The following is a 13,295-nucleotide window of genomic DNA, read 5'->3' on the forward strand; positions in this document are numbered from 1 at the left end:
GTGATCAATGCAACATGACAGTGCTGCTTTTATCGGGGGTATTTATAGGCCAGGCCCTGGTGGTCCATCCCATCCCCTGACACCGCAAACTCATTAAGGGCCAATCAAACAGCTTCCACACCTACGATGTAGTCTGACGGTAAGTGAAAAACCGTGTCTGTATCTTTGCAAGCCTGTCTGTCACCTGACTGTCCTCGCTGTGATCATGAAAAGGATCTGGAAGGACTCAGTTCATACTGCAGAGTGTTAGTCAGGCATGAGTTGCTGCGAACTGATTGAATGCTTCATTGAAGAAGATAATTCCTGACATGTCACCCTCACGGCTCATCCCTACAGAGTCAAATGTTTGTTGCTTGAAAATAATTCCTGCTTTGTTTGCTGAGGGCCCATTACATATGCAGTTTTAGATACAATAGCACATTCACAAACCAAGTCAACCATTTAATTAAAAAACAACAAAGACTCTGACAGTTTACATTTAGAGTCGCGCATATAGTGCCAAACATTACATATGTTTGCTACGGCTAATCCACACTGTACACTGAAGCTGCTAACAGGGCTACTCTCACAGATATGCGGTTATCACAAATTGGTTGCGACGCTACTGTCAACGCATGCCAAGCATCCTGTCTTTTTACGCTTCTCTTTAAGGGCTGTTAAACGAGAGGAGAAGGATCGACCCTTTTCGAGTCTAATTAGCTAATGGCACAGAACAAGGGAGCGAGGGGCTAAAGGAAGGAAAATAGGATGAAGAAAACAGCAGAGCTAGCAGAGCTAATTAATGAACTTCAAAAGAAAATATTAAAAAGTGAGTAAGACCAGGAGCAACAGTTTGATTAAGTGAATAATTTAGGAGACGAGCTTACCCTGGTGCCCAATTTTTTTTTTTTAGGTAAAAAAGGGGAGCAATATACACCACTAGGCTTTGTGTCTGCATTGTTGTTAGCATCAGTTTTTAGCCCGAGGGGCTCAGTAGCTATTCAACAGTTAGCCTAGCATCAAGCAACACTCCCTGACCAATGGCTAAACTGTTGGTAGCGAAATTGAAATTCACACCAGCTAATGCTCGAAAGTCACCTACTATGTGCTAACTAATATGAAATTATGTTTGTCAAGTCTTTCGTTGACCTTGATAGAACTAGAAATAAAAGTCAGTGGCTTCTTTTGTTGTTGAGTCACCTCTTTGACAGTTATTCCCCTGTGCTTGCGTGGGAAACATCAAAAATGGATGTTTGTAAAAGGACTCTTTTATTTTAAGCTGATGCCCCAAGATATAGCCCCTTCATTCTGTACTTCTGGATTTCAGTAAGCAGCCCTCACATTCAAACAAAAGGAAACAAAGCATTGGCCCTTTAATGTAAGTTAAGAGGACGCTAGTAGAGCCACTGTTTAGGTGACTGAGGTGAAGTTATTCAATGAAACTATGAAGTGAATGACTGGCATTACATCGTTGAGGGAAGTGAAGATGGAGAGAAGATTAGGGCAATGGAATATTCATCACCAAAGAATTTATCTACATATAAGATGATTTGTTATATTATGTAACATAACATAGTACACAAACATAACATAAGATAAACATTTCCCCTAAATTCAGTACTCCAGCTCTGAACTTTCAGTGCTTTAGCACCTTTATGCTTAGATTATCTTAGATCTGTAGATACATTTCATATTTTTTGTGGTATATTATGTTATGTTTTGTAACAATAACCCTTCAACTTGGAAAATGATGTTGTGTTGTGTCAAGTTATTTTACCTTATGTTATGCTGAAATATCAGGAATGTAGTTTTTGTATTCTGCATGTATAAGGAGTACAAAAGAAAAAATACCATCTGGAGTCTCAAGGCAGCGATTTATTCATTTGCTTTAAAATTAGACTGTTGCAGGAGCTGTTTCTCCCCGGAGTATGTACCTATTTCAAGAGCTCTACGAGGGTCAAGGTTTGGTCAGCGGAGGAGAAAAATAGCGTCCTCGTTTAAACAAGAGCAACTGCCACTGCCACTGCCAAATTGCACTTGCAATTTACAGATTAGCCAAACCTCCCACAAACTGCTGTAGTTATAGCTCCAACACTCCAGAGACAGAGTCCCCTTCTACAATGAACAGAGATAACTAGAAAAATTATTCACGCTTTAATAAGGTGGTTGACATGACACGTTTATGGCAGATTCCTACAGTTTGACATGCTATACTTCATCTGAATCTATTTTAAACAGTACCCCCCCCCCCCAGTTGTACTGGTTTGTAGCCTCGTATAATCTGAGACAATACGTGAAGTATTTATTTACACCATGGAGTTTATTTGTTACACCACAGGACTATTTAAGCTTAATTAATATATTTATAAAAATCTAATAAAAATGTATTTAGATAACAAATCTGCAATGTGTTATATTATATTATATTATATTATATTACATTATATGCCTGTTATATTTGTCAACAGTGATTTATATGATTTTTTAGTGTGTGCTTGTTTCTATTGTTGCTGCAGCTATTGAGGAACTCTATAGATTTAATTTAGCTGTTTAAGTCCTTAAAGCACTCGGCATTCCGATCACTTTCTATACCACCTCTCAAGTTTGAAGCCTTGTGCCTCTGTGTTAAATTGACCATTCTGTCTCAGACCAGTCATGCATTTCAGTAGTGAGGACAGCTTTCCACAGGAGCCCTCCTGATTAGAGCCAGTCAAAGGAGAGTCGATGGAGGGTGAAAGCAGAGCAAAGTACTGTTTAGAGCGTACACACATTCATCTGGAAATTTTTTGAGGCTGTTCAGACCGTGCCGTATGGTCGCTCTTTTATGTGTGCAGCCGGCCCGTGTTCAGCACACTTTCATTTGCAGCAGAAGGGGGGCTGGCCGGGTCACTTGCCTCGCAAGAGATGGATCTCCCATGAGCTCTGGTCTGAAACCGATTTTTCAGCTATGTTTATGAAACACGAAAGAGAAACGGGGAAAGCGGTGAATTGTGTCTAACTGGCAGGACTGCTGAACACATGCTGTATTTGTTGATTAATTCTTTAAAAAAGGCAACAGATGGTAATGTTTTGCATCTGTCAGTGCAATTACAAAATCAATCAACCTACCTCGACCTTCATTTCAAATAGTTTTAATTTATTTATCATCCGTGGCATACGGGTTGCATATCAATGTATTTATATTTACCTCATGAGAGTGATAAAGGTCTGCTGTAGCAAATATCTCATATAATCTCACCTTTAAAAGGGTTTTCTGTCCATATAAATTTAATGTTTTCTAGTTAAGGCGCAAGGCAGTTCATCTGGAATATATTGCTGCTTTATACAATCACATTTTCACCTGGCACATAAACTTGCTCCAATCTCACAGTACTCTGGTCTGCAAAGGTTAGTTTCTGGAAGGTTTGTGTCGAATTTTAGTTTGTTTTGGGGCAGTCCTGACCTAATGGTTAGAGAGTCGGAGTTGTAACGCAAATGTTGCGGGTTCGAGTCTCAGGTCCGGCAGGGATTGTAGGTGGGGGCAGTGAATTACCAGCACTCTCTTCTCCCAAAATACCATGCCTGAGGTGAAACCCCTTGAGCAGGGGCGTTGCACAAGATACTGGGCCCTATGCATAGGCAGTCCTGATGGGCCCCCCCCATGAAAATATCCTGGTAAAATAAAATATATTCCAGACTTTTCAAGGGCCCTCTCTTCCTTTGGGGCCCTGGTAATCAGTACTGGTTTTACCCCCAGTCCGACTCCCCTGCCCTTGAGCAAGGCACCAAACCCCCAACTGTTCCCCGGGCACTGCAACATGAGAAAAAAAAGGTGCTTGTTATTTTTCAATTAAACATAAATTGGTGTGTGAATGCACATCTTCACTTTATCTTTGATTCAGTTTATGGCTACTTTCAGACTGCAGTCAGAAGTTTTTTTTTGAAAAGCACAAACCACATAGAATCTTATATTTTCACTACTAATTAAGTCCACTTCCATATGTGGTATTAAAACAGAATTTTTGTGAACTGTGCACCAATCTCAACATTCTACGTTGACAGAAGTCACTCCAACGATTTTACACATTTCTTTAGTCACTCGGTTAATATAGAAGAATGCTGGAAAGTAGTCAGTGGAAGAATGGTGAGGTGTTTGAAGTAAGGGAAAGGGAAAATGATAATGTGAGACTTCTGTTAGCAGGGTTGGAAATCAAAAAAAAATTCCCCAACTGTTTCAGAAAAAAAAAAGCTAGATACAGGAAGTCTTATAGAACTTACTTTCAGATATATTACTTAGGCTATACTGTATGCTGTTGAAATCTGAGATTATTTCATAATTTTAAGAATTGTTTTACAAACACCTCAAAATTAAATGAGAATTGGTAAGGATTATGATATTTGTCACAATTTAGTTTGGAGACATGACTTTTACCTAATTAAACTCTTCAACTGTTGCTTATTAATAGTCAGTAAGGTTGTAGTTTAGGTATGGAGTAGGATTATGGATCTAAAATATTGTCATGCAGAATAAGGCATTCACAAATTCTTTATAATTACTAATACACAGCCAATGTTCTAGTAATATTCATGCTAATAAGAATCGATTATCTCTAATGAGAATTGGTCCCTAAACTCAACTGTCACTTTATATTCCTTTACAGTTCCCATCCCTGTGTCTCTACATCTAGGTTTATCTTTAGAAATGTAGCAATTTCAGATTTAATCTTCAAATTTGACCGCAGCGGTTGAGTCGAGTCACGGTGTCTCGTTTATAGGCCATGTTCGGCCTTCAGCTCATCTGTGTGGACCTGCACAGACTATTCAGCAGTCACCTTCACCGTGCTAGTCTTCTGAGTGTAGAGGCAATCAAGATAGTCACTCTCTCTCCTTCTGCGCCAAGTCACAATCATGTGTTGTAAAGTGGGTGATGATGGCTGTCGGGGTGAGCTGTGCGTGGGGGCACGGCCTCATTGGAGTCCTGTCAGTGGAGAGAAGAGGCCCTTTCAGTGTGGGAATTCAAGAGTCTTGTCTCGTTTCAGACACGAGTGTAAAATCCACTCCACAACAGCTCTGAGCCTTGTTTCTTAGGTGACTTCATCTGTAGGACTCTCACGCAGAGGCTGAGAGTCTCCTCTGTGGACAGCTGTCCGGCATCATTAGGTTTCCTCCATCGGGGAGACACGTGTCCACTGTCCCTCACCTCTGCCAGGTGAAGTGAGACGAGAGAGACTCAAAACCTCTCCGTTCCCTTCAGTAGAAAGCCTTTGTTCACACTGCACACAAATCCGATTTGGTTTTAAAATCCAGACTGATCCGTCGGCACCATCGTTGTGCATGTGATAAAATCGGATCCGTTTGTTCAGAGCATGTAGTCAGTATCCACTGTGTCTATATCTGTTGCTACAGTATGTAAGCGTCAGCACAAATCTAAGAGACTTGCAGTTAAACAACTGGGGTAACTGCCAGTGAGAAAGGAGAGGACATAAAACTGGAAATTATACCTCTGCTCATGTCCATCATGATATCTCGCTGCCGAGCTGAACGCACATGGCACTTCAGACAACATAAGCGATAGAAGTGTTTTATGCATATAGTGTGGCCAGAACTGCTGACTCTATTGCTCATTCACTATTCACTGCATAATGAATGTCATACAGTCGATATATGATGAAATAGTGAGCAAAAGAGTGTATTCGAGCTCCAGAAGTCCGTAATTTGTATTTTGTTACATGCACATCATGTATCGGATAAGAAAAAAAAAACTGCCTGACACTTGATATGACCGTTGAGACTGAGATATTTGGAATCAGATTGAAAAAGCAAATCAGATTTCAAACCACATATTGGATCAGGTTTGTAAACATTGATTTAGAATTGGGATTGCAAACACGATTAATGTTTTTAAACACAATTAAGCCTAAATGACTTAATTATTTAGTTATTAGTAATAATAACATTTATAATAAATTGATAAAAAAAAATGCAGCAAAAGCAGTAATCCTGTGAAATAATATTAAGAATTTAAGATATGCATTTCTATTTGTTTATACTTTAAAATGTAATTATCCCTGTGATGGCAATCTGCATTTTTAGTAGTCATTATTCCACTTTCCAGTGTAAGTTTTCAGTTTTTAGATTTCTGATCCTTTGGTGATTTTGGTGTTTAAAAACATTTCGTATTATATTTTCCCCCCCTCAGGAGTCTTTGATGAATAGAACGTTCAAAAGAGCTGTATTTGAAAGTATCTGAAATAGAAATCTCTTATTATGTCTTTACTGCCGCTTTTCATAATTTTAATGCATCCTTGCTGAAAAAAGTGTTAGTTTCTTTCAAAACAAAAATCATTCTGACCCCAGATGAATGAATGGTATAGTGTACATAAGACATAGCTTTAGGTTTTTACTAAAGCAATTATTTGCTTTGTTCTTTTTTCCGTTGATGGACTTTCTTATCCATTATTACTGTTCCCTCTTAAAGGATTTATCAGTGACCCACATGGCTCTTGACAATTTACAGACAAAAAGTACTCTAATTGTTACTCTTTGTGTCATAATCCATTTTGTAGCCTAACAATAAGACACTTTTCGACTGCTACTGTTTGACTTGACGCTCCAAGATTCATTCCATGAGAAAAGAATAAGAAAATGATGTGTTTTTCATGTCCTGCCCTCTATAATAAGTCACACAGGAGCCAAAGCTTTGGGTCCTGCCTCCAGTATCATGCAAAAGAGCGGACAAATCTCCTCGTTGAGACTTCCGTACGTGAAAGCTCATAATTTCACGTTTAAAATGATTACGGCCCCTGCGAGGCTGCACAGACTCCCCACAGGCATATCGCTCCCTATTCTGTGCTGTAGCCAGCCGTGCAAACTGAGCTGCCTAACAATGAGTCCGATATTAGATGCCACACTCCCGATCCGGTAATTGTATCCAAAAGTATTATTTCTTCCCATGGAGATGCTGCAGTATCCCTGCTGTGTTCCTGTCTAAGCGGAGGGGAATAATGAGACCAGCTGTATGCTGCGAGGAGGCTGAGGACAGCCTTCATCATCAGGATGGGTCGCTCCCTCCGGAGCCCAGGAGCCCAGGATCTCTGCCATTGTGACCAGAGGCAAAGTTACGATCCAGACGCCATCTATCATACAGCAGCCTGCTAAAGCAGTCAATGGCTCTGATTAATCACTTCGGCTGAGCATTGCTATAGGAGGACTGATTGAGTCTGGATATTAGGGCTTTATTTTATTTTTTTACGCCCTCCATCAATGCCACATAATAGATTAGATTGCACCGTGCCTGAATTCAGTCACTCGCTGTGGTGTGTGATGCAAACTCATTGAGAAACCTGCTGGAAAAATCCAGTAATTGGGTCAATGATATATATTATGATAAATTAAATGAAAAATCTTTATACACCCCTGCCAAGTTCTTCGAAATGGACTCCTTGTATTCGTGTTGGTTTCATATGCTTTTGAAAAGCTTTCATGCCATCTTCAAAAAAAGTTTCAAGTTTCTAATTACTTAAAGGGATAGTTCGCCCAAATTTTTTTCTATTTGTCATCATTTATTCACCCTTATGTCATGTCAAACTAGTATGAATTTCTTTCTGTTGAATATAAGAGAAGATATTTTGAAGAATGCTTGTAATCAAACAGGTCCCCGTTGACTTCCATATTATTTATTTCCCTACCAACAACTAAACTACCAACAATGGTTTGGTTCTTCAAAATTCTTCAGAATATCTTCTTTTGTGTTCAACATAAGAAAGAAACCTATTTCTAATTAGGTTAATAACATGAGGTGAGTAAATTAGGACAATATTTTCATTTTTGGGTTAACTTTTTATTTAAAAGTCATGTGGTGAGAACAAGTAAAAAGTTACACATTGAATATTCATATAATAATTTGATCATATAATGATAAAAAAAAATGTGTGTGTGTGTGTATACTATATATATATATAAAAAAATAAAATGTGTATGATAACAGGTTGTACTTTTATTTTTTACAAATATTATTAATTAATTATTCTTTATATCATTAAGTGTTTGGAGTGTTTTGTGTTTAAGTGATTTGTCTTGTCTTTTCATTAAATATAAAAATGTTATATATTTTAACTTCGACTTTGACGCACAGTCATGAAAGTCTGCAGGGTTCCTGTCTGTATCATTTTGGGTTTTTTTTCTTTCTTTTTTTTTAATGAATGTTTCTGTATGCTGATTGCACCACATGCTTTTCATTTAAAAAAAAAGCATCATTTTTTTTTGAGAAGTGAACTGTAACGCTCATCATATCAGATGTGAATTATAGTCAGTGCATGTGTGAATTTTGAATGCGCTGATTTAGAACGATGTTTCAGCCTTTTGAAGTGCCCTTGAAACAGCAGCGGCGGTGACATCATGAAGGCTAGATTTGGCTCTCTCATCCAGCATGGCTGTCATTTGGGGAAACTTGTTTAGAATGGCAGCACTCTCTCTCTCGCTGTCCCTTTCTCTTTCTCCTTTGGCAGCATCAGTACATCCTCGCTCCTCTTGACATAACAAGGTCCGGTTCCCAAGCCCCCGCATCAGATGCGGGCAGCAGATAGCCCCAGCGATAAGTGGCTTTTCTCCTCTCTTTTATCTCGCATGGAAGAGCTTTGCCTTGGAGCTTTGCATTCACAACATTGTGGCAGCCCTTTGCTTTTCCATATCATTAAAAGCCCCCAGTGTCTAGCAGGGCTGGCATGATGGCAAAAGGCCTGCTTGTGGCAAGAACACAATAAATGGGACTGGAAAGCCTCCAGAATCACATCGTACCGAGCCGCGGCAATGCCTCACCATAATGTGTAACGTGAGTGTGTGCAATGCCAGAGATTCAGATCCACCACCTTTGGATTTACAGCAGTGTATGTGTGTGTGTGTGTGAGTGTGTGTGTGTGTGTTTGTGTGTGCATGTGCCTCAAGTGATCCTTTGGTACAAAGTCTCGGTGAAAAAAGTATGTAAGACTTCCTGTGAGGCTTAAAGAAATGCTCACATGCTGCCGTCTCGACTATTAATAGCAAAATCTGCAAATTCACTGAACTCTGCCACAGGAAAAATCTACTTGCTTTTGTGTGTGTGTGTGTATATGCATGTATGAAATGTTTATAGAAATGTGTTTTTTCTTGGGTTTTTTGTTTTGTTTTGCATTGCTTTATTTTGCTTTATTTTTCCAAACAAAGTAATTTTGAATTGTCAAAAGTGGTTTACACAGAAATATATTACTTTAACCCACTGATGCATGATGTTTACATTTTTAAACCATTGATGTTCCGGAGTTACATGCAGACCCCCATAGCTGATGACCTTTGACCCTTACCTTTTTACTCTATACGTCTGTCTTCTTTATTATCAGTGTGCTTTTTATTTAGAACATCAACATGAGTACCTCTTTAATATTTTCTGAAATCTACTGCAGTGAACTCTCAAAATGTGGTTTTATTAACAAAGTTCGGGAGAAGCACGATCAGATAATCATCCAATTTGGCACAGGTGCATCTCGTTTAGCTAATCATCTTAAATAGAACGCAAACGTATATATATCCAGTCTTTCTACCTCCTGTCCCACGACAGTTTTTCGGCAACCCTCCTCCACCCCAACTCCTCACTTCTAATCTATTTATCCCAAATTAGGGATAGGGGAGTTATTTGGGTTCGGGCTATGCTCCGGGCCCGGACCCCTCCCCCAGGACAGCACGCCAAAATATGCATACTATTTGCCTTCAGATTAGATGTAAGGGTGAACTCGTGAAACGCATTACTTTGATAAAAGAAGAAGAAAATTGGGAAGATTTATTTTCTTGTTCTGAAATAAAAAGAAACATGAAGATGTTTTCTCCTTTGGGATTGAATTATTAATGCATCTGAGGGTAAATAGTTTTATTCTTGTTTTTTTTTTGTTTTTTTACCAGCGCTTTTTATATCCTTCACAAAGCTTTAGTGTGTGAGCAACATTTCAAATTTTCTCAAATGATGTTTACCAGAATATCACTGTTCAGCTCCTCCTATTGTTGCATATTTTCTCCAGTTTAGATCTGTCAAGGTCTTTGCCTAAAGGCAGCTTCAGATATTTGAATGTGAAGATCTTCTGAATATCAAAGTTTTAAGAGATAAGGGGAAATACGACAGCAGGTGAATGAGGAGCGGCGTGCTGTGAGGAACTGAAGTGTGTTTGTTTAGATTTCAATGATGCTCCGCCTATTTGGGAAAGCAGGAAGGTGTGTGTGTGTGTGTGTGTGTGCGCGCACACGTATGTACATGAGAGAGAGATCTTTTTGATATTTCAGAGCACGAGCGTAAGTCTATTTATGATTCAGCTGTCTCCTCATCATGTCTGTTAACACTCGCACCGCCACCCGCCTGAATAAAAAAATCCATTTATTGTGCAATCTTGTGTTTGGTGATGGATCTAATCGCCGGTTATTTTTAATGAGGTTATGGAAGCCACTGTAAATTCATAGATCGATATTTCACCATGAACCATAAACAAGTTCCTGATGTGCTTCAGGAGAGTTTGAGAAGGTCAAACGCAACAGGAGAAATGTGTTCCTGGAAAGATAGTGAAGGATGGGTTGCACGCACGCACACACAGTTGTGATCCCTCAACATATGCTGGGATGTTCTGCTCAAACTGATATATGTCCCCTCGGTAATCTGTTCATGCTTGATTAGAAAGAAATATCTCCGCAGCGTTTACGTTGAAGGTCAGGAGCTCCAAACTTTCAGGAGATTTATTCCTTTTGATAGTATAAACAAGTGATTAGACAAACAAGTCAATTGGACTTGTTTGAAAGGACCTAAAATACATTTGTCCGCTTAATGTAAACGTGGCTGTGGAGAGATGGGATTGAGGTAACAGTTTGGGAGTGTGGCTAATCTACAACAGGTGGACCTGATTTAGACTGTGAGAGCCGAATTACAGTAACATATCCAGAGATGTTCCGCTGCATGGAAGTAATTTACGGCACGTTTTATGCTCAAGAAGTGTTTGTGTGTGTGTGAATCAGAGTGCAGACATTTGAAAAAGCCATTAACCGAGGGCAAAACAAGCAGCCTTTAAGAAAGGGCTTGATGTGGGTTGTGCTGTGAGGAGATCACCGTGCCAATAGTTTGTCTTGTTAAAGGACTGACAGGCAGGTGCTGGAGAGGGCAGCTTGTCTAAATGAGAGGACAGGACCTTCATCTGAACACTGAAGGCAAATGGACCAGTGCCTGAAGGTGCTTCTTCGCTTACAGAGGTGTGAGTGCTTTCTGCTGTTTTCACTTAGATACATGTAAAAGGAAGGTTTATGGAGTTCACATATGACACAAGGACACTTTTAGAAAATATTGTGCTCTTGGTTAAATTTTGGTTATTGGTTGGATGGATGCACCTCACAAAACCATTCCAAGTGTACCTGAGGTATACTTACAATAGTTCCACTTTAACACAATCAAATATACTTCAGTATATCTTTAGTTGGACTATAACACTACTGCTGCACAATTATTGTGCATTAAGCACAAAATTAGTTGTTCCAATTTAGCAGACTTAGTTTAGTATACCAACAGTACACACACTGTTGCAGACACACACACACAGACACACACACACACACATACATATGTGTATATATATACTCTCACACATTATTTATAATCTATTGCTTTGATGGCAAAGCTGGATTTCTAGAAGTCACTTTTGATCTGTTAATGCATCCTTGCTGAATTAAAGTAATATATCTTAAAAAAAAAAAAATCATATATATATATATATATATAATGTCAGTATTAATGTGAATATATATTAATGTATATTATAATTCACCTTAATACTGACATGGAAACTCTCTTACAAACAATACATAAAATGCTACTGTGTTGTATAAACACTACAATATAAATTATATTTTGTGTTACAATAATGTAAAATGTCACAATGCAATAATCTTTGATAGTACAAAATGGTGTTTCATTTTTATTGCGCAAACTGAACTTTCTTATTTTCTTCTTTCATTTTTGTAAATGAAAGATGAACCTGACATGTCATTGACAGGCTTTCTGAGATTCACTCATAAATTCGCCGAACAAAAAAAAAATTGCTGTAAGGCAGTGAGACTTGTTTTCAGAAAATATATCTTTAAAAAGTGTCAACTTTATGCTTTGGCGCATTTATTACAAGCATAGACACCTCAATGCATTTATTAATTTTTTTATTTCGTCAGCCGCCATGTGTTTTGCAGTCAAAGGCATATACTCACAGGACTCTGACATCACAGTACTGTCACACATTCACAGCCTCTGTAGGTCACACTGACTTTCAAACTGATTCACTCATGCTATCTTTTGCCTCTCTCTCTCTCTCTCTCTCTCTCTCTCTCTCTCTTCTTATGCTCCTGAAAGCCGCATTCTCATGAAACGCATACTATGTAGAGAGAAAATCAAATGTGAAGCATGAAAAATTCTTTTATGGTGCCACTGTGGTTCAAAGCTTGGATTAAGGGTGCAATTTTATATGAAGTTTATGATTTATAAGGAATTAACTCGCTGACTAAATTTGCACTTTTTGTGAACATAATCAACACTTTTATTGACAACTGTTGCTTTTGCACTAACTCAGAGAAATGAATAAAGGCATACAAAGTTGTTTTAAAGAGGTCTATTTTAAGCCCTAGTCAAAGATATTTCTCCCTTCTCAGTACAGTATTACAGCGAGTGTTTGGTTTTCTGTGTGTTCTGGTTTGCCATTCTTTCTCTGCATAATGGTGACCTAGATAGAAAATATGCATTGTGGTTATTCATTCCAGCTTATTCTGTTGTTTCCCTGTGATTTTCTGCCTAACAGATTTAGCCTTTGTGTGTTAAACTTTCCTCTTTGCTGCTGTACGGTTTGAATGGAGGCCAAATAAAAAGCTAAACTACAGAATATTTCAATTGTCTGTCTACAGAAGTTGTTATGTCAGTCATCCTAATGTTCAGCTTCGGTGGTCTAATGCTCTGAATCTCCTTTGCAGGTTCTGGCAGGGTGAATATACGGTGGCCGTAAGCATCAACGACTATCTGGACGTGTACTGTCCGTACTATGAGACGCCCCAGCCTCACAGCCGCATGGAGCGCTACATCCTCTTCATGGTCAACCATGATGGTTACCTCAGCTGTGAGCACCGCATGAGGGGCTTCAAGCGGTGGGAGTGTAACCGGCCCCAGAGTCCTGATGGACCCCTGCGCTTCTCTGAGAAGTTTCAGCTCTTCACCCCCTTCTCGCTTGGTTTTGAGTTTCGACCTGGACACGAGTACTATTATATATGTAAGTGTTTAGTGTTGTTTTAGCAGTGAAGTG

The 13,295-nt window shown here is 39.0% G+C and overlaps 1 protein-coding gene across 1 annotated transcript in view; it reads left to right on the top strand.

The window, feature by feature from the left end:
* The window catches only part of efna2a (ephrin-A2a), a 53,881-nt gene that overhangs the window by 32,493 nt on the left and 8,093 nt on the right, over nucleotides 1-13,295 (top strand). Inside the window, exon 2 of the mRNA XM_026206712.1 lies at nucleotides 12,970-13,262. Within this exon, the coding sequence (XP_026062497.1) occupies nucleotides 12,970-13,262 (293 nt within the window). The remainder of the gene's footprint in view (nucleotides 1-12,969; nucleotides 13,263-13,295) is intronic.

This window comes from Carassius auratus, chromosome 27, assembly GCF_003368295.1.
Source record: "Carassius auratus strain Wakin chromosome 27, ASM336829v1, whole genome shotgun sequence".
Classification (NCBI taxonomy): Eukaryota; Metazoa; Chordata; class Actinopteri; order Cypriniformes; family Cyprinidae; genus Carassius; species Carassius auratus.